The sequence below is a fragment of the Stylophora pistillata genome, chromosome 11 (assembly GCF_964205215.1).
Source record: "Stylophora pistillata chromosome 11, jaStyPist1.2, whole genome shotgun sequence".
Classification (NCBI taxonomy): Eukaryota; Metazoa; Cnidaria; class Anthozoa; order Scleractinia; family Pocilloporidae; genus Stylophora; species Stylophora pistillata.
The window spans coordinates 6,454,319-6,474,523 of record NC_142529.1 but is presented as its reverse complement, the minus strand read 5'-3'; the positions used below and the strand labels follow the sequence as shown (position 1 = coordinate 6,474,523).

The 20,205-nt window shown below is 38.3% G+C and overlaps 1 protein-coding gene across 3 annotated transcripts in view; it reads right to left on the bottom strand.

The window, feature by feature from the left end:
- The window catches only part of LOC111319786 (receptor-type tyrosine-protein phosphatase F-like), a 52,153-nt gene extending 46,567 nt beyond the window's left edge, over positions 1–5,586 (bottom strand). For 2 of the 3 annotated variants that reach the window (XM_088737360.1, XM_088737362.1), the window contains exon 1: positions 3,415–3,516. In XM_088737360.1, coding sequence (XP_088593486.1) covers positions 3,415–3,487 — 73 coding nt within the window. In that variant the 5' untranslated portion in view covers positions 3,488–3,516. Of the gene's footprint in view, positions 1–3,414; positions 3,517–5,311 lie in introns of those variants that run through there. The other variant, XM_088737361.1, reaches the window with a different exon arrangement.
- Between the last annotated feature and the right edge of the window lie 14,619 nt (positions 5,587–20,205).

Sequence of the window (20,205 nt, the reverse complement as noted above, 5' to 3'; positions counted from 1 at the left end):
GTAAAACTCGGAGCAGCTCTTTGATCTTTTTGGTAGTGATACTGTCTGCATTGACGATTAAGTTGTGATGTTCGCGTAACATTTAGACAAGTTCAACTTATTCCGCTAGATGTATTAAATAAGAACAAAGATAAACCTTACGATTAGATTTCAAGTAATATGGTGCTAACCTGTAGCCAGAGGAAGAAGTACTGCGAGAAAAGCTATGCGGAAACAAACCTCGAGATTGAATTGCGACAAATTTCGACCGAAACTGTCACGGAATACCGCACGATTGTTTTGCATTACCGGCCATTTGTAACAGAAAGCTCATCCGACAAAAGATGTCTTTTATATGTGCACGATCCTTCGCAGTAAAGCACTATTTGAGCAATAGTGAAAATCAGACCTGAAAAAAATTTCAGGCCTGTACGGGCCTGCTCAAATAGTGCTTTACTGCGAAGGATCGTGCACATATACGTTTCATAACCGCAGTTCATACATATGTTTCATATGTTTGTTGTTGTTTAAAAGATGTCTTTGTTTCCTCGCTATTCAAGGTCGTTTTTGCATAATTTGTAGCATATCGTCATTGCATGTAAATTTGGAGTTTTCAATCCGGTTATTAAAATTTCTAAATGATGTCACATTTAGTTGTTTGCATAATCTATAGTTGTTACAGAAGTGTACGTGCCTGTTTGGTCGTCAGTTTGATTTTCACCCTGTGATGCTTTGTTGTGCTCTCCAGGGTTATCAGCAGTTAAGGTAAAAACTGCCTCTTTACAAAAGTTTTTCCAAAGCGAATTTGTTACGGTTTCTTATATTAAATGTGAGCTAGAATGTATCGTTCTTTGTTTACCTCGTCCCTTCCCGTGTAATCTCATATGTTATTTAAAATTGTACTTCAGCTGTTCTTCTAGAACTTCAGCTGCTTGAATTAAATTAAGTCTGCTCTCTTTGACTAGTAATCGGCTCTTATTGTTTTCATGCGCTCGAATTTTCAAAAAGCGAAAAGAACTATTTTGAAAACAGGAGTAACAATATGGAGAAGAGTTGGTTACATCTACCAACGTAGGAAATGAAATATTTTTCTAAAATTTTCTGTGACGTAAAATTGTTATCTCTATTCATCATTTTGTTCTTTACATATGTCCTACAGAGCTGACAATGAGAATTTTGCTGAGGAATCACTGAGCTTTTTCAGCTACCGCTCATCTTCTTTATTCTGACGAGCTAAAGGTTTGTTTAAGCGGTAATACAGTAAGAAGAAATTAGATTCCAGTCTTTTTTTAGGGCTAAAGCCCTATTCCACAGTGACCGATGACCACCCCTCTTAAGGCTAAGTAAAGGCATTGGTTTCTTTTTTCCTTTGTTAAGCCCAGTTTTCTTTTATCACTTTTTCACTTTGTTCTCTTTTGTCCAGTGATAGTGACGTCTGCTGATAATGTCCACAGCTGAGAGATCGTCCTCAAAGTTTCACTTTTGCTTTCTAAGCTTCGGCCCTTTCCCAAATATTCATTATTCAAACGAAACAGCAACTCACCCGCAGACGTTATCAGCCGACCCACCAGCTGCCTGTAGGAGCTTCTTTAATAAAATGACCTCGCCACAGCAAATTCAGAAAACTGGGTCTTTAACACTTTCTTGAAGCAAAGAAAAGTTTACTTTTGTGTAACTGTACAGTTTCAGGAGTGAAATACAGGAACGTAATGGCTGAGAGAGCTGATTTATGCTGGAATTGGCATAATCCATAGTACTTAATCCGTACCTCATCATATGCATACAATTCTTTGACGTAAAAACAACAGAACATCTTTGCGACTAACTTTGTCTCAAAATAGTGCCAGATTAAACGGAAATCTTTGCACTAAATTGTATAGCTAAAATTACTGAGAAAATAGTACAGGCAGAATAGTTTCCAAGAGTCCTTTAACTTGAAATTGAAGCTTTACAGAAACATAGTTGCTTCAGACTCTCCGTCTGTTTGCTGAATAATTTAAAGTTTAAACTGACTTTTGTAAGTTTCTCTTTGCTTCCTCTCTGGGCAGGCTACAAATGCATAAAAGGTTTTAACTTTCCGGTTCTTTGTAAGGTTATATTTTCATCAAAAACGAAACGACTGAAACAACCGAAACGACTGAAACTGTCGAAACGAAACGACCGAAACGGAACGTCAAAAACAAAACCACCGAAACAAGGGAAGCGAAACAACCGACTGACAGCCAAAACGACTGGAGCAGCTGAAACGAAACCACCGAAACAATCGAAACGAAACCACCAAATCAAGCGAAACGTAGCCACCAGAATGAAGTATTATAATTTAGGCATGAATCCTCTTCAACTGCACTGCTTTCCTAGCAGAGGTATGTTAAAATCTATCATATCGCTCGGGTCCTGTTTACGTGGAGGTGGTGAAACCCTCCTGGGAGGATCAGTTCTCTGTGAACAGCTTCATTGTATTTCGATAAACAATAACTTTAATGAAGCAATTCAGTATTCATGTTTAAAAAATTCATTAAAAATCATTAATCGTTATTATCACAAATATAATATTATCTTTACTCTCGCAGCCGGGTAAGGCAACTGAAACATAATAACAACGAAAATGAAGTCAAGAAGCTGAGGCTCTGTCGAAATCCTGCAGTTAAATGTCTGATGTACCGTTTGTTATAATTACCCACTACATTTTGAAATAACCGATTGCTTTCTACAGAACGTCAAAGAAAATAATCCTAGCTAAAAAACACGTCGCCAGAACCTCGCGAAAATTGCCCCCTATTCTGAAAATGATTAGGAGTAAAATCCGTCATTGCTTCCTCTCTGGGCAGGCTACAAATGCATAAAAGGTTTTAACTTTCCGGTTCTTTGTAAGGTTATTTTTTCATCAAAAATTTGCGAAAACCGGAGTAGCTCTCTTATCTTTTTGGTATTGATGCTGTCTGCATTGGCAAATAAGTTACGTCGATGTGCGGAAGTCTTAGGACCGGTTTTTTAAACAAAGTTTAGCCGTTGTTTAACAAAACCGCGTGCAACATTATCCTCATTAAAGCCGAACCTTTTATCTGAACATTTATATTTCGTGAACATTGACAAGAAGGTCGAAAAGTAACAGTCGAAGGACATTTATCTCGTCACTGAGTCAACTCTTTAACAGAGAGTACCTGAGGCCCATTGCTTAGGTAAAACCTCGGTATGGGTTAGACCTCGTTTCAATAACAGGCGTTTAGGCTTACGGACCCAAAAGTGAAGGATGTATACAAACAATTTCGCTAAATTTGATAATTAAAGTGAAAGAAAACGTTGTTGCAATGGGGTGCGGAAGTCTTAGGCTTTAAAACTCAAAGATGAAAGAGATATCCAACCAATTCCGCCTCATTTAGTCATTAAAATGATAAGTATAAGTTACGGGTAGATTTCAAATGATTCGGTGCTCACCTGAGGTCAGAGGAAGAAGTACAGCGAAAAAAGCTGCAGGGAAACAAAGCAGCTCGAGATTTAATTGCGCCATGTTTCGAGTGAGTATGTCACGGTATACGATCACGATTGTTTTGCCTTTTGAATAGAAAGTTCATCTAACAAAATATGTTTTCTTTTGGCATGAGTTTGTGAAAAAGAATTATTTCCCTTCACTAGTAACAACCATAAAACCCTCTCTCTCATCTTGAATTAAATTTCACGCAGAGACTAACATGTATCATAGTGGACATACAGTTTGAAAATGAAGGAATATTACAAGTTTATTTTACACAAAGTATTTTACTGACATAAAAAGATTTAAAAAAATGAGAATGAGTAATGTGGTGTGCTCAAAAGATTTAAACCAAATTCAATATTTTACACCAGTTCGAAAAATTAAACCAGTTTAAAAAAATTCAAACTAAAGAAAACATTTCACCCACAATACATATTTTTCTCAGGGGGAGACAAACACAAAGGAGCAAATAAATACCTTTAGTTAGAAGTATGTTCCATAGCATGGCTTCATAAGTTCTCAGAGCTTTGAAGCCATACTGTGCTGTTGGCTGAAAGCAGATAAACTTTGCACTTGCAAATTCCTAAAGATTGTTTTTACAATGCTATTTTGCAAAATTTGAAATGATTTCATAATTGTTTTCTTAATATACTGTATCAATGACTACTTTTAAGTCTCGGCTACTTCATAAACATACGGTCACTTTCAGCTAAGAAGTTGATGGCCAAATGATTGAACCATGAACCATGGAGACTTCTGTAAGCAAATGTCTGTAATGGCTAAAAGGCTATTGTAAGACTTGTTTCTTTCTGTTAAAAACCTAGCACAAAACCAGTATGTGACCCTGTATTAATTAGAAGTAGAGGCATTGCTCAGACAAAACACCAAAAAATATTTTTTTTGAAAGGACTAAATTTCATACAACTCAAATATAATCTCTTTGGTTCTAAAAAACTGACCAATGCAAAGTTCAGAAAAACAACGGTGGGGTGGAAGATGGAGCAAACTCACAGTTTATAGTTTTCTAGACACTTTGACATTAAAAAAAGGAGTAGATGTGAGCCGAAAGTGAGTTATTTTGGATCGTTTTTTACGCTGTTAATATTTTGTATTGTAGAGGATTTTATGGAAATTATTGCTAAAAAAGAATACTAGCTGATTATTTTTAATTGTTTCAGAACGGTCTGACTGTTCGCTGAATGATTTAAAGCCTTAGTAAATTTGGAAAATTTCCCAATGCTTCCAAACTGAGCTAGAAATAATAATAACAATAATAATAATAATTATAGATACAATGAAATATATGAAGTTCATATATTTTGAACTGCGGTATTAGATACGTATGATGCACGATCCTCGCAGTAGATAGCGCTATTTAAGCAACAGCAAAAATCAGACCTGAAAAAAATCATGCCTGTACGGGATTCGAATCACTGACCTCTGCTCTACCAATTGAGCTTGTTAGCTCAATTGGTAGAGCGCTGCACTAGTATCTAATACCGCAGTTCAAAATACATGAACTTCATATATTTCATTGTATCTGAATTATCACTTTCACGGGTTTATTACGAATCAACTTAACGGCCTGCTCCCAGTTGGCTTGTTAGCTCAATTGGTAGAGCGCTGCGCTAGTATCGCAGAGGCCAGTGGTTCGAATCCCGTAAAGGCCTGATTTTTTTCAGGTCTGATTTTCGCTATTGCTTAAATAGCGCTATCTACTGCGAGGATCGTGCATCATACGTGAATAATAATTATAATAATATGATATTGATGTAAGAAATATCCAACCATGCACGCTAAATGTAAACATCAAACTGAAAAAAAATATTTCTATTAGATTTCAAATGAAATAGTTGTCACCTGAAGCCAGAGGAAGAAGAAGAGCGAGAAATGCTACCCGGAAACAAAGCTCGAGATTCAATTGCGCCATGATGAATCGATTGAGTGTGTCACGGTATGCGATCACGATTGTTTTGATTGACCGGCCATTTGTGACAAAACGCTTAGTAGACAAAAGATATCTTTGATCCCCCACTATTCAAGCTCGTCTTTATATAGTTTGTAGTAATATCGTCCGCGCTTCGAGCAAGACAATCACACCCTGCGTGGGCCGAGTTTTATCTTCCCGTAACAAGATGACAGGAGAAGTAACTTATTAATACTTCCCAGAGTGCCCTGCGCTGCAGCTCATGTTACAGCACTTTTCAGCTAATTTCAGCCTGGTCTGAGTTAAAATGTAACTACTTTGTTTGAGATGGGCCCCTCGAAGTTCTCCAATGGCAGTCAGAATTCATTCTCAGTCCCATAGAAAGAGAGGATCAATGTTACTGTAGGTAGTGTCGGCCGACATAGCGACCAACAGTCGGTCGATAGTCGGTCGACAGTCAGTCGACAGTGGGTCGATAGTCGGTCAATAGTCGGTCGATAGTCGGAAAATAGTCGGTCGACATGTTGATCGATATGTCGACCGATATATGTCGGCCAATAGTCGGTCGACATATCGGTAGACAGTCGGTCGATATTTCACCGACACTTAGCCGACACTCGGTCGACACTTGGCCGATTCTTCACCGATACTTCACTGACACTTAAGTGATGCTTGAATGGCAATTTACCTATTGTCGACCGTATGGACGTCTTTTAAGGAAATCTTAACAGGATAAAACTTCTGCTGTTCCTTGGGGCATAGACTAAAACTAGAAACAACGAAACGACTGAAACAACCGAAACAACCGAAACGACTGAAACAACCGAAACAACCGAAACGACTAAAACAACCGAAACGACTGAAACTGTCGAAACGAAACGACCGAAACGGAACGTCAAAAACAAAACCACCGAAACAAGGGAAGCGAAACAACCGACTGACAGCCAAAACGACTGGAGCAGCTGAAACGAAACCACCGAAACAATCGAAACGAAACCACCAAATCCAGCGAAACGTAGCCACCAGAATGAAGTATTATAATTTAGGCATGAATCCTCTTCAACTGCACTGCTTTCCTAGCAGAGGTATGTTAAAATCTATCATATCGCTCGGGTCCTGTTTACGTGGAGGTGGTGAAACCCTCCTGGGAGGATCGGTTCTCTATGAACAGCTTCATTGTATTTCGATAAACAATAACTTTAATGAAGCAATTCAGTATTCATGTTTAAAAAATTCATTAAAAATCATTAATCGTTATTATCACAAATATAATATTATCTTTACTCTCGGAGCCGGGTAAGGTAACTGAAACATAATAACAACGAAAATGAAGTCAAGAAGCTGAGGCTCTGTCGAAATCCTGCAGTTAAATGTCTGATGTACCGTTTGTTATAATTACCCACTACATTTTGAAATAACCGATTGCTTTCTACAGAACGTCAAAGAAAATAATCCTAGCTAAAAAACACGTCGCCAGAACCTCGCGAAAATTGCCCCCTATTCTGAAAATGATTAGGAGTAAAATCCGTCATTCGGATAGAAAGAAAGGAGCTGCTTTTCCTCCTTCAATTAATTTACGCGGGTTTTTAGTTCTTTCCAAGTAACCCTGCAACGACGTTCAATACTCTTGGCGGATGTTTTCCCTGTCTTCTCACGCTCATTCGCCAGAATTCTTTCATATCTCTAGGAGTCCACGATCTTGAGTTCACACAGGCCGATGTAGTCTCTTAACGTGTCTCGTGCGATGCCAAAGCGTCGCATAGCGTCTGTTAATTAAGGAACAGTGATGGTTTTGTAAAATTGTGAGGACGCCTTTATATCTTCGATGAATGCCTTCCAGATTTGATCCTGATATCGGTAATTCTAAAAAAAAATGGAGTAGTTTAAGTTCAGTCATCGGTGAATGTAACCTTTTTTCTTTGTGAAATAATATGTAAATGTTTATAATGTGATATGGTGATTCCCCATCCTTGGAGACCCAGGGGCTGAGTCGATTTCAAGTTAGGGCATGAAGAGCCCCTGGGGACATTGTCTTACAATACCAGTTCAAAACGGCCGCAGTCGTTCGGCAATCTGATTGGTGCCAGAAAATCTTTGTGTTTTTCTGCCCAATAAGAGTGAAGTGTGCTTTAGAGTCCTTTCGTGTGTTTTAACACGGACATATACTAGTAGCTCAGTTGCTCACTATGTTTGTTTGGACCGTGCAACGGAGTATTGCTTGAGGTGAAAAGTTTCAGTCTCAGCACACAATGTAAGAGAAATCGATCAGATTGTCCGCGAAAATCTTACCGGAAATTATACTGAATACTTTCGCAGGTATCACTAGAGAACGTGTTTTAAAGTTTGCGAGGTTTGTATACAACACGATGGTTGCAATCATTGATATGTCGCTTTAAACGTTAAACGAGATTTAAGCTTAAATCTTTCTAGATTTTTTGCATAATTTGCGGTGACTGAAACTTTGCCAATCCCGTGAAGTTGTTCCGTCGCACGGGCCACGCAGGTATGTCGAGCAACTGGCGCTTTCGCCTACGTAGCTTTCTGCTTTCTGTGCACGCCAAAATCTAATCTTCGCTTTGTAGTAAAGTCGTTCACAAGACGGCCAAGGTTGCAGAGAACGTTAGGTTCGTGGACGACCTCCAGCAAGTGCTAAGAGAAAGCTTAGCTGTGTTTTCGGTTAGCTAATTAAAATCTGAACAAAAACTTATTAACGAGAACATCGTGGGAAGGAGAGATGTTTTCGGGTAGTTACCAAAGGGGTTTGGAAATAGTTTAATCTTTCAACTGCTGCCTAGAGTGTTGAAATTCTTGAGCTAGGAAGGCCACGGATTCTCTTCTAGTCCCTTGGTCATTGTCATTTCACCTCTTCTGTCGATTGTTGAAGACCAAGTTAAATACCTCTGATCATTGGGAATCGATCCGATGCTGTTTTCAATGGGAAAAACAAAACCAAAGACCAAGAAATATTGGATGAAAAGGGCGGGTTTGCTTTATTGCAAACGTCAGCTTAGTAGTACAGGGTCATCTACCCACATCTAATAAGCAAAAGTTTCCACGCTTAGCTTTTCTTTTTTTCCAAGCGAAGATGAGATTAAAGGCTGATAGTTTCGAAAGAAACTGTTTGGGGCTGCGTCGGTGGGAGTAACGAAATAACTTGGATATGTCAACAAAGTTGAAGTGGTAAATTGGCCACCGTAACCATTACAAAAGATGAGATTAGATTTTGGCACCCATAGAAAGTTGCGCAAGTACCAGTTGCTCGACATACCTGCGTGGCCCGTGCGACGAAATAACTTCACGGGATTGGCAAAGTTTCAGTCACCGCAAATTATGCAAAAAATCCAGAAAGATTTAAGCTTAAATCTCGTTTAACGTTTAAAGCGACATATCAATGACTGCAACCATCGTGTTGTATACAAACCTCGCAAACTTTAAAACACGTTCTTTAGTGATACCTGCGAAAGTATTCAGTATAATTTCCAGTTGTGCGGACAATCTGATCGATTTCTCTTACATTGTGTGCTGAGACTGAAACTTTTCACCTCAAGCAAATCTCCGCCGCACGGTCCAAACAAACATAGTGGGCAACTGAGCTACTAATGTATGTCCGTATTAAAACACACGAAAGGACTCTAAAGCACACTTCACTCTTATTGGGCAGAAAAACACAAAGATTTTCTGGCACCAATCAGATGGCAGAACGACTGCGACCGTTTGGAACTAGTCTTGTAAGAGAATGTCCCCAGGGACTCTTCATGCCCTAACTTGAAATCGACTCAGTCCCTGGGTCTCCGAGCATGGTCATTCCCCGACACCACAATGGGTTTTGACACCCTGATCACTCGGAGGAAATGGGCTCACCCCGGAGAAAGAAATTTCCCTTGCTGGGCTCAGCCCACTTCAAAATATATTCTTCGCATTCTCGTTGTCAAACATTCCCAGATTTCATTTCAGTCGTTCTATCAACAAGAGCTATTCCTCCTATGTTTTATCCAGCGTGTGTTTTATCGATGGTGGCTTTTTTAATAGTAGCATTTTATTCGGTGTTTTATGTGGTATACCAGTTCGTATGGACCGTATAATTTACCTAATTTCAAATAGGCAGAAAGCGGCTTAAGCCTTTTTCTTTCGACGCTACTTTTGTAGACAAAAGTGGAAAGAAATCGAGGAAAACTTCTTCGCTGACGGCGGAAATTCCGCAACGAACCGGTTCAGTTGAAAATGAACAACCTGAGATCGTCGAACCTTTCTCGTTTGAGGAGTTTAGTGAGAGCGGTTCTGGTCTATCTTCGTACGAGAAAAGACATATCGCCAACATCCAGAAATGGGACAACATAAGAAGACAGTTGTTTGATTCTTATGTGGAGGAATGCTGTTTTCCGACTGACACAACATGTGTTTACTGCCTCCAAGAACCAGCAAGACTGCCATGTCTATATTGTGGCCCCAAGCAGTACTTCTGCCATGAAATTCATATTCTGCATACTCATCAGGCCCAGTGACATTTCTACTTCATGTTGATCCAAATGTTCTATTCAAATTTGTCGCTGACCCACCAAAACTTTTCTTTTTGTAGAACAGTATAAGCCCAGCTGCTATGGTTCTTCCATGCCTGGAAAAGACTGATGGTATCACTGCCAGGAAGCTGTAATGCTAATAGAAGTACTTGCACTCAACTTGAAGGCAACATGAGGTTGTTGGAACTAAAATACATGTTCACAACAACAGTTGTGTTTTTCAATTTTTAGTTGATTATTAATAAGTCTGTAGATCAGTCATCCTTGTGAACTTAGAAAGCATTGACCTAGAGGATTGTGGAGAACCATCGAAAGTAAGAACTGTTTGTATACATTAGATACATGTATATATTCTTTATATCTTATATATTATTGTAAACGATGCTCTACTAAATAGGAGACAAGCTATTATGTTGCAATGGCAACCTACTGAGTCCCAGAATTTATCATGTACAATCATTATGATAAAATCCCATCATATACATACATACTAGGTTCCAGAATCTACAGTGTATATACTACAACCAAGCATGAATAATAATCCAAGCAAAACTTTATTTCATTTCGCAAAGGGAGAACCTCAAGGATTTCAGCTGAGTGAATAAGATATTTTAGGGTTTAAAAGAAATAAAAGGTAATGATGGTGTTAAGAAGGACTCAATAAATCCGAGGTTAAACTGAAAGTTTTACTTTATTCTGACTAAGGACAAAACCTCCTTGGCGAATACTCGATCTTCACAAGGCAAAATCTCGAACGAAGTAAAAGTACTTGACATTTGATCCCTGTCACTCATTTAAAAATACCATAAATGTAACGCAACGTCACGTTCTCCTGAACAGATGGTTAATTCTCTCCTGGTCAGCTCTAAAGTTACCTTAAAAAAAATTTATGACTTGACCAAGGCTCTTATGAATATATAAACAATAGCCTCTTTCTGGCACAAAAATGTGCATAGATATTTGTCTTTGGACATTATCTGTTCCAAGATGTGAACAGTTTTTCAAGAGCTACGTTCAGGGGAAACTGTCAGCTTCAAGGAACAGATTACGTTCAAGGACAAATATACACAGTACAAGCATATTTTAGCACAAAGTTTGTTATCCTTTAAATATTTTGCAATTTGGGAGAAAAAGTTTTTGCGAACAGCTTATTGCTTGTTGCATATGATGTTTTCTTTTGGCATGAGTTTGTGAAAAAGAGTTATTTTCCTTCACTAGTAACAACCATAAAACCCTCTCTCTCATCTTGAATTAAATTTCCCACAAAGACTAACATATCATAGTGGACCTACAGTTTGAAAATTAAGGAATATCACAAGTTTATTTTACACAAAGTATTTTACAAAAAAAGATTCAAATAAATGAGAATGAGTAATGTGGTGTGCTCAAAAGATTTAAACATGCAGTTTCAATATATTACACCAGTTCAAAAAAATTTAAACCAGTTTAAAAAAATTCAAACCAAAGAAAAAATTTGACCCACAATACGTATTTGTCTTAGGGGAAGACAAACACAAGAGGAGCAAATAAATGCTTTTAGTTAAAAGCATTCCATAGTATGGCTTCAGCAGTGTTGTTTACGCTGAAAGGAGCACAGGCGTCCGAAGTTCACGTCTCGAGCAAAAGCGAAGGATTATTTCTTCAAAGCGTCACGCGTTGTGTGACGCTTTAAAGAAATAATCGTTCGCTTTTGCTGAGACGTGAACTTGGGACGCCTGTTATAGGAGTCGTTGCCGGACCCAGCGTTCAGGTTCCTTTATCTCTTTCAATAGTGAATATGCAAACATGTAAATAGTTAATTAAGATATTTTTATTGTTCTTATAGTAATTGTAGTTTTAATTAATTATTGATTGTAAATTTAGCCCTTTATTTCAGTTAATTCTGCAATGTGGCAAATAAACGGTATATTATATTATTTGAAGCCATACTATGCTGTTGGCTGAGAGCGGATAGACGTTGCACTTGCAAACTCCTCAAGGTTGTTTTTACAATGCGATTTTGCAAAATTTGAAATTATTTCATAATTATTTTCTTAATATACTGTATCAATGACTACTTTTAAGTCTCGGCTACTTCATAAACATACGGCCACTTTCAGCTTAGAAATTGATGGCCAAATGATTGAACCATGAACCATGGAGACTTCATCATCATCATCATCATCATCTTTATTTGCCTTATTTTAACAATTAAAAAATAGATAATTACAGCGATAACAGTTAGAAGGCGAGGAGACCCAAGAGGTCACTAGGCTTATGGGAGAGCCACCTCACTTAGAATAATAAATTAAGTAAAGAAAAAGTGCTGCGAATGCGCGGCTTGGCCAATTCAGTGATTATTTAAGTAAAAACTCTTGCAATTTCGCTTTAAAGCTAAGAAAGTTTGACGAACGAGTGACTGAAATAGGGAGAGAGTTCCAAATTTTAGGACCTTGGTAGAGAATTGTAAATTGCTTGACATTTGTACGGCACAACTGCGTTCGTTAATTACTGGCTGTTCTGGTACTATAGTTGTGAATTTGGCTATTCCTTACAAAAAGATCGAGAAGCAATGGGGACAATAAGTTATTTTTGAAATAAAACATAAATTTAGCGATTTCAAACGTATTGACTTGGAACACATCTAAAATTCCTAGTTTGGAGAATAAAGGGGCAGAGTGGTCTCGATAGTCTGAATTGGTGATAGCCCGCATAGCTCGCTTTTGCAAATAATAAATTCTATTTAAGTTAGATACGTATGTGGACGACCAGACGGAGTTACAATAGACGATATAAGAATAAACTAAGGTGTAATACAAAGTGAGCTTGGTTGCAGAGGATAGGGAAAAGCGAGACCTAAATATAACACCTATTGATTTAGCGATTTGTTTACATACATAGCTGATATGGTATTTCCAGGTGAGATGATTGTCAATATAGACCCCAAGGAATTTAGTTACATTAGCTTGTTGTAGGGGTTTACCTCCAAAGGAGAGAGAAATACTGGAGTTAAATTTCTTCTGTCTGGGTTTAAAATTGTATAGTTGGTTTTCTTTACATTAACAGAAAGCTTGTTACATTTTAGCCAAACGTCAATGTTTTGGAGTTCATCATTAAGTATAGATTCTAAGCAATTTAGATTTGAGTGAGAATAAAAGATACTGGTGTCATCAGCAAAATGTTGAGGGTCTGATAATTCAGAGGCATTAGGAAGGTCTTTAATGTATAGAATAAACAATAGTAGACCTAAAATCGAACCTTGAGGGACACCACACTTGATGGTTTGCATCGGAGAGCAAGCTTGATTGTATTGGACAAATTGCTGGCGGAAAGAAAAGTAGCTTTTAAACCACTGCAGAGCCACGTCACGGATACCATAGTGCTCCAATTTGGCAAACAAGATTTGGTGGTCGAGAGTGTCGAATGCTTTGGAAAGATCTAGGAAAATACCCACCGTTGTTTGGTGTTGGTCGATTGCAGATACAATTTTGTTTACCAAATGACTTAGTGCGTGTGATGTTGAGTGATTTTTCCGAAATCCGAACAGACAGCGGTAAAGTATATCGTGTTTTTCGGCAAATTCTACTAAGCGATTGTATATGACTTTTTCGAAAAATTTGGAAAAATTAGACAACAAAGAAATGGGTCTGTAGTTCACAAAAAAGCTAGGATCCTCTGCCTTGAAGATGGGAATGATTTTTGCGATTTTAAGTCTGTCCGGGAAAATGCCTTTTAGTAAAGATATATTGATATCTGCCAAAGGAGCAGAAATAAGGTGAAATGAATATTTAATGACATGCATTGGGATACTGTCAGAGCCAGGAGCTTTCTTTGAAGCGAACATGCTACAAATACTCTCCAGTTCACTAGTTGTGGTGGGCTTTAAGTTAACGAAGGGATGTTTGTTCAATTTTTGCAAATTATCGTTATTGGATGTGCGCATCATAATTTTCCTTTCTGTGCTGCGCGTTAGAATTGCCTCGTTAATATATGCAAAAACAGGTAAGTGGTCAGATAAATCATTTAGTATAATGCCACTAAAAACATTATGTGTAAGGTTGTTGGTGAATATGTTGTCAATTAGCGTCGCAGAGTATGAGGTGAGGCGCGTTGCTTACTTCCGTAAGCAAATGTCTGTAATGGCTAAAATGCTATTGTAAGACTTATTGTTTCTTTTGTTAAAAAACTGGCACAAAACCAGTATGTGACCCTGTATTAATTAGAAGTTCAAATATAATTTCCTGTGATAGTTGAGGGAGAAGTTGTACATGTACTGAGTTCCTGAGAGATTAGTAGAGGCATTGCCCAGATAAAACACCAAAAAACATTTTTTTGAAGGGACTAAATTTCACACAACTCAAATATAATCTCTTGGGTGCAAAACAACTGACTAATGCAAAGTTCTGAAAAACAACAGTGGGATGGAAGATGAAACAAACTCATAGCTTCAGTGCTACAAAATTGTTTCAGAATGGTCTGACTGTTTGCTGAATGATTTAAAGTCTTATCTAAATTTGGAACATTTCCCCATGCTTCCAAACTGAGCTAGATACAATATGATAATAATAATAATAATAATAATAATAATAATAATAATAATAATAATAATGATAATATAAATAGAATATATTAAAGTATGTAAATAAGACTTAGGCTAGCCACGGTCAACGCCTAGCCTGAGTGAGTAGGATCGGCATCGGGATGTGTATATACACAACAATTATTCCACGAGCGCGCGTTGGATATGACATGATAGATAGCCAACGAGGCGCGTAGCGCCTCGTTGGCTATAATCATCTCATATCCGAAAAACGCGTGTGGAATAATTGTTTTATTAAAAATGCTACATTAAACTATTAAATTATATTACATTCTTAGCTCCCTTTCAATTTTAAGCTTATGTGTACGCTTACCATATCGTAGTTTATGGTATATTGGCTCATATAACATAATGGCTAAGCCAATGAAAAGTCTTGAGTTGCATTATCTAATGATCCAGTTTTTAATAATGCTAAATATAATATTGATGTAAGAAATACCCAACCAAGCACCCTAAAGGTGAACATCAAATTGAAAAAAATATTTCTAACAGATTCCAAAATGAAAGAGTGCTCAGCTGAAGCCAGAGGAAGAAGTACAGCGAGAAAAGCTACCCGGAAACAAAGCTCCAGATTAAATTGCGCCATGTATCGATTGAGTGTGTCACGGTATGAAAAATGCGAACACGATTGTTTTGCTTGACCGGCCATTAGTAACAAAACGTTCATTAGACAAAAGATATGTTTTATCCCTCGCTATTCAAGCTCGTCTTTATATAGTTTGTAGTAATATCGTCCGCGCTTCGAGCAAGACAATCACAGGAGAAGAAATCTGTTAATACTTCCCAGAGTGCCCTGCGCTGTAGCTCATGTTTCAGCGCTTTTCCGCTGGATTTCAGCCTGGTCTAAGTTAAAATGTAGCTACTTTGTTTGAGATGGGCCCCTCGAAGTTCTCTAATGGCATTCAGAATTCATTCTCAGACCTATAGAAAGGGAAAAGGCAAAGGAATTCGAGCTAGCTAAATCATTATAACTCACTTAAAAATTATATCAATGGCAAATAAAACCGCTCGACTAAAGCATAGTCAGGATTCTTTAAACATTATTAATCCCGGATATTTTAGGGTTCCGAGTACAATTGCTTTTCTCAAACACATCCTCCAAATTTTATTGATAAATAGTACCAGGGTGAAGAAAACAAATTGTCTTTGCGCGAAAGCTGCCGAAAAATCTAATTTTCATAGAATTATTTGAAAAGGCTCTCTTCGCACGTTCTTTCGAGAAACCCGATCAGAATATTAAATGCAGCAAGGGTAGCAATCATCAGAGAAACTTAACAATGTGGTGCGTCTCTTAATGAATACTTTACATCTCCTACAATTAATGAGTCCGTCTTAACCTTGTCCGTTGGTAAATTTTCCAGCCACGCCAGCTTTGCCAATATTTAGACGAAGGCACCGAAACGTAATTTTTATTTTCATCCAGTTAGTGTGGCCTGGGTTTCTGAAAGGCTCACTAATCTAAACATTAGGAAGTCAGCTGGTCCTGACGGAATATCTCTCAAGCTGCTTGAAATTGCCGCTCCAGTCATAGCCGGACCTATGACTAAACTTTTTGATTATTGTATTGAAGTAGGCGAGTGGCCATGTCAATGGAAACTTTGTAACGTCACCCCATGAGAAAGACGACGAAACATCTATGAGGAATTATCGACCCATTAGTGTCTTGTCAGTTAAACCCAAGGTGTTTGAGAAACTAAAATGTGATCAATTAATACAACGTATTCACACCAGTCTCTTCGGACAATACGTCAGGGTTCCTGCGTGGGTATTCTTGCTGTTCCGTTTTATTAAAGCTAACTGATGATTGGCGCCAGGCTCTTGATAACAAAAAGGATGTGGCGGTGGTTGCTATTGACCCATCCAAAGTGTTTGACTCGATTTGTCATAAATTAATACTAGCAAAACTGAATGCTTACGGCGTTCACAATTCTGCCCTAAAGCTTACTCTGTCATATCTATCAGGCCGCTTTGAACGAGCAAAATGTAACGGGAAGGTGTCAGACTGGCCGCTGCCTCTTCTCTATGGAGTGCCGCAAAGGAGCCTTCTAGGTGCGCTTTTTTAAATAATGAGCTTAAGATCCGACGACGGCAGACTTCTTAGACGGCAAGCGGAAGTGAAGTTATTGCCTGAATTACTTCCGGCTGCCGTCGTTGTGAAGTTTCCCGCCGTAGCGGCGTTGTCTGTGACGTGAAGAAAGCCATTTTGCCGTCGCGACTAAAACGTGAGTAAACTTTAGCAAAATAACGTCATTTTAACTTACTTTGAGCGAAAATTGTTGACCATTTTAACAGTTTATTGTTATGAGAGGATGTCTGTGAAATAGCTGAGCAAAAAATAAACGATTTGTTCGAGGAAACTTTAACTTTATTCGTATGTCTTTCTCAAAACACTGTTCGTTACTAGTACTGGCTCGATGTTAACAAAGAAAGCAACTCAATAAGTTTTACAATCTCACTATTTCTCTTTATTTCAATGAAAAATTCGTAGACTTAATCGGGCAGAAATTGATGGCCATGACGTTATTCCATTCGTCTTTTGTCGATTTTGACAACAAGCCTCATCTGAGAAAATTTTTATAATGAACAGTTTCGGTAATGTGTTCTCAGCCAAAGAAAACGTCCTTGATTAAGCGTGAAAAGTTTGCTGCGGGAAATTGGTCCCCATTACGTTTGTGAGAATAGCTATGTCGCTTTTTCGGTAACGAAATTCTGCCAAGCACTCACTTCCGTCGAGTCTTTCCAAGTCAAAATGTTCGTAATTCTGGTAGAGATAATCGAGATTCTTTGAAATGTTGGCATCATACAACAGTAAAAATTCATCTTCTGAAATGTCACCATCATCGAAACTTGCGATCAACAATTTACAAGCCTTTCTAAAGGTAATCAATGCTTTTCCTAAACTTCGACGAGGAAAGCCAGTACAGCCGCTGTCGCGCGCGCTATCTTAAGGCTATTTTTCGTGCCAATGCAACGGCGACCTCTCCTCGATCCCCCTCGACCAAGCGTGCCGTCCCAGATGTCTGCCGTCGTCGGATCTTAAGCTCATCAATATCTTTGTGAATGATGTCAATTACTCAGCTGGATCTTCTTCCCTGTATACGTGTATATGCTAATGACACAACGCAGTAGATAGCCCATGAGAGCCTCTGCACACTTTAATCTACACTGAATCAAGACACGTCGAGGGTATTCACGCTGTCGATAAACAACTCAAGTTAAAGAGTCTTCCGTGTGGCAGGTTTCCTACAGTGGTGCCGATTGCGTTAAGCGCGTATGCAAAGTCCCACAATTAAGAAAATGGGATACCTAATCAAAAGTCAAAAATTAGGTATGAAAAACATGACGGGATGACAATACTTCCGAATTCGCGACGGTATTTTGTTCCAAGCTGCGTTGAGGGCACAACGCAAGACAAGTAAATGTGTGGTGAAGGTTTAAGCAACTGAAGCTCTGCGATAAGCCTGGCTAAAACTGTACATCGAATAAAGATAGGTTTGCCTTTGTCTGGTTTAAAAAAAAAAAGACGGTCTACCGCGATCAGACACTTCTTTTCGTGAAAACATTTTATTCTACTATCTGCAACTGTTCTGCTGCTTCTTTACATTTAGAACCTGTTTGGATCTTATTGCCTTGCGACAATATTTCCCAGCATTTTCTCCTATATTAAAATAATTTGCAATCTAAAAAATATCTTGAGTGAAAATACTCGATCATCTTCCCTTTTCTTATCTACAAACACTCAGCAATAATATTCGGTAACCTAGCTTTTTTCAGTTTCTTTAAGGAGAGCAAAGCAATATATTGCTTTTACAGCTGAAAATAATTTACTGTGCATAAAAATACAATGAAAACACTGCCAACGTCCAATAAACGACTAAAAATTAGAACTTTTAGTCTTTAAAAGGTAATTTATGAGTGACAGAGCTATTATTTTTCTGGTGGTTCAGAATACATCTTAATTCGAATTCATATTTTCCTGCTGTAACACTGACCTTAACGGTATTTAGAAGATAACCAAAGTAAAGCGCCCGCTCTGATTGGTCAATTTAGCGTCCCCCATTTGCCTATGGGTGTACGCTGCTGACGTGAGCAAATGCAAAGACTATTTTTCCGCGTTTGCTTGTTTTTTCTGGTCACGTAAGATTTGTTGGATAAAAGGGAACTCTTTAGCTACAATGTATCAATGTTATGGTATAAAACAAATGGTAAACACCACAGCGTACTCTATTGAGTTATGGATGCACTTGGGAGGTTTGCTAAACACTCAAGAAGCTAGAGTCGCTCTCGGCTATCGCCTCGCGCGACTCCTACGCTTTTTTCGTGTTCAGCAACCTCCCGCGTGCACCATAACTCAATAGTGTGCGCTGTGGTGTTTACCATTTGTTAAATATATAGAATAACCCACATTTGATAAGACGGGTTCGTCAAGCCAAGTTGACGAAGTTATGTGTGATTGTCTTTTAGTGGTTTTGTTTAGTTTGGGAACCTCACCAATAGTTATGAATTTAGTTTAACCCTCATCCGAGGGTTATAACTAAAAGGTTAAAATCGAGCTGTACATTTTTTAACACATCAAAAGCAAGAGATATAATTACACAGATACAAGTAAAATATGAGGTTTATGAAATGAATTTTGAATGAAAGAGGAAAACAGTTAAAACGAATTCATTTCATTGCCGAATTACTCATCCCTTCTTTTAGCCAGACTAGAGCAAGAAGTGTGTCACGAACCGAAGTACTGTTTGGATGTTGCCGTGCGTCTGTTCCGTTTTTGGTCACAGAGGACGTCAAAATGCAGTCAGGACAAAACAGTGGTACGCGAATTGCAGCCGAGTGTGGCACTCACGTTCTTACCACATTTTGACATCTTCTGTGACTTATTACAAAACAGACACGGCAACGGGGAATCCAATTGCTTTAGACAACAAAGAAGCAAGATGTGACGTCATCTATGCGTCTCCTCTCCAACAGATTACATAGACAGAATGAGTATATAGTTAAGCTTAGATCGGATCATTTTGACACTTTAGCCTCGGGAAAAACTGACTTTTATTGATTAAGAAAATAAGACAAACAGCGGTGATAAACATTGTATTCCAATGCACTTTATATCGAACTTGACGTTTCGTATGCTAGTCAACACACATTTTCAAAAGTGAACCGTCACAATTGTTGAAAGCTGTATATAGTGAATGTAAGAGGTCTGGAACCTACACTGAGACAAAAAAGAATCTACGGCAGAACATGTCTAGACTAATGAGAAGTACTGCCTAAAATAACAACAACTTCCCACTATTAATTAACATTGACATTAAGGGAACGCTTTAGCTCATGAATGAACAAAGTCTCTTTAATTTTACAATGAAAATCAGTTTTTCCCGACGCTAAAAGGTCAAAATGATCCCACTTAATGACCACTGGTCACAACATTAAATCGGATCATTTTGACATTTTAGCGTCGGGAAAAACCGACTTTTATTGTAAAATTAAAGAGACTTTGTTCATTCAAGAGCTGAAGCCTTCATGAAAGACAACATTCCACTGCAACATCAGGTTATACATGTAGTCGCTGTAACAGGATCTGCCGCTCCCGAGCGGGTCTGGTTGCTCATCAGAGAGTCTGCCTCACCTAACATAAGCAGTCATCGTCGCCTGCGATGGACTGCCGACGACGACGAAAGCCTTCCCTTAATGTCAATGTTAGTAGTGAGAAGTTGTTGTTATTTTAACC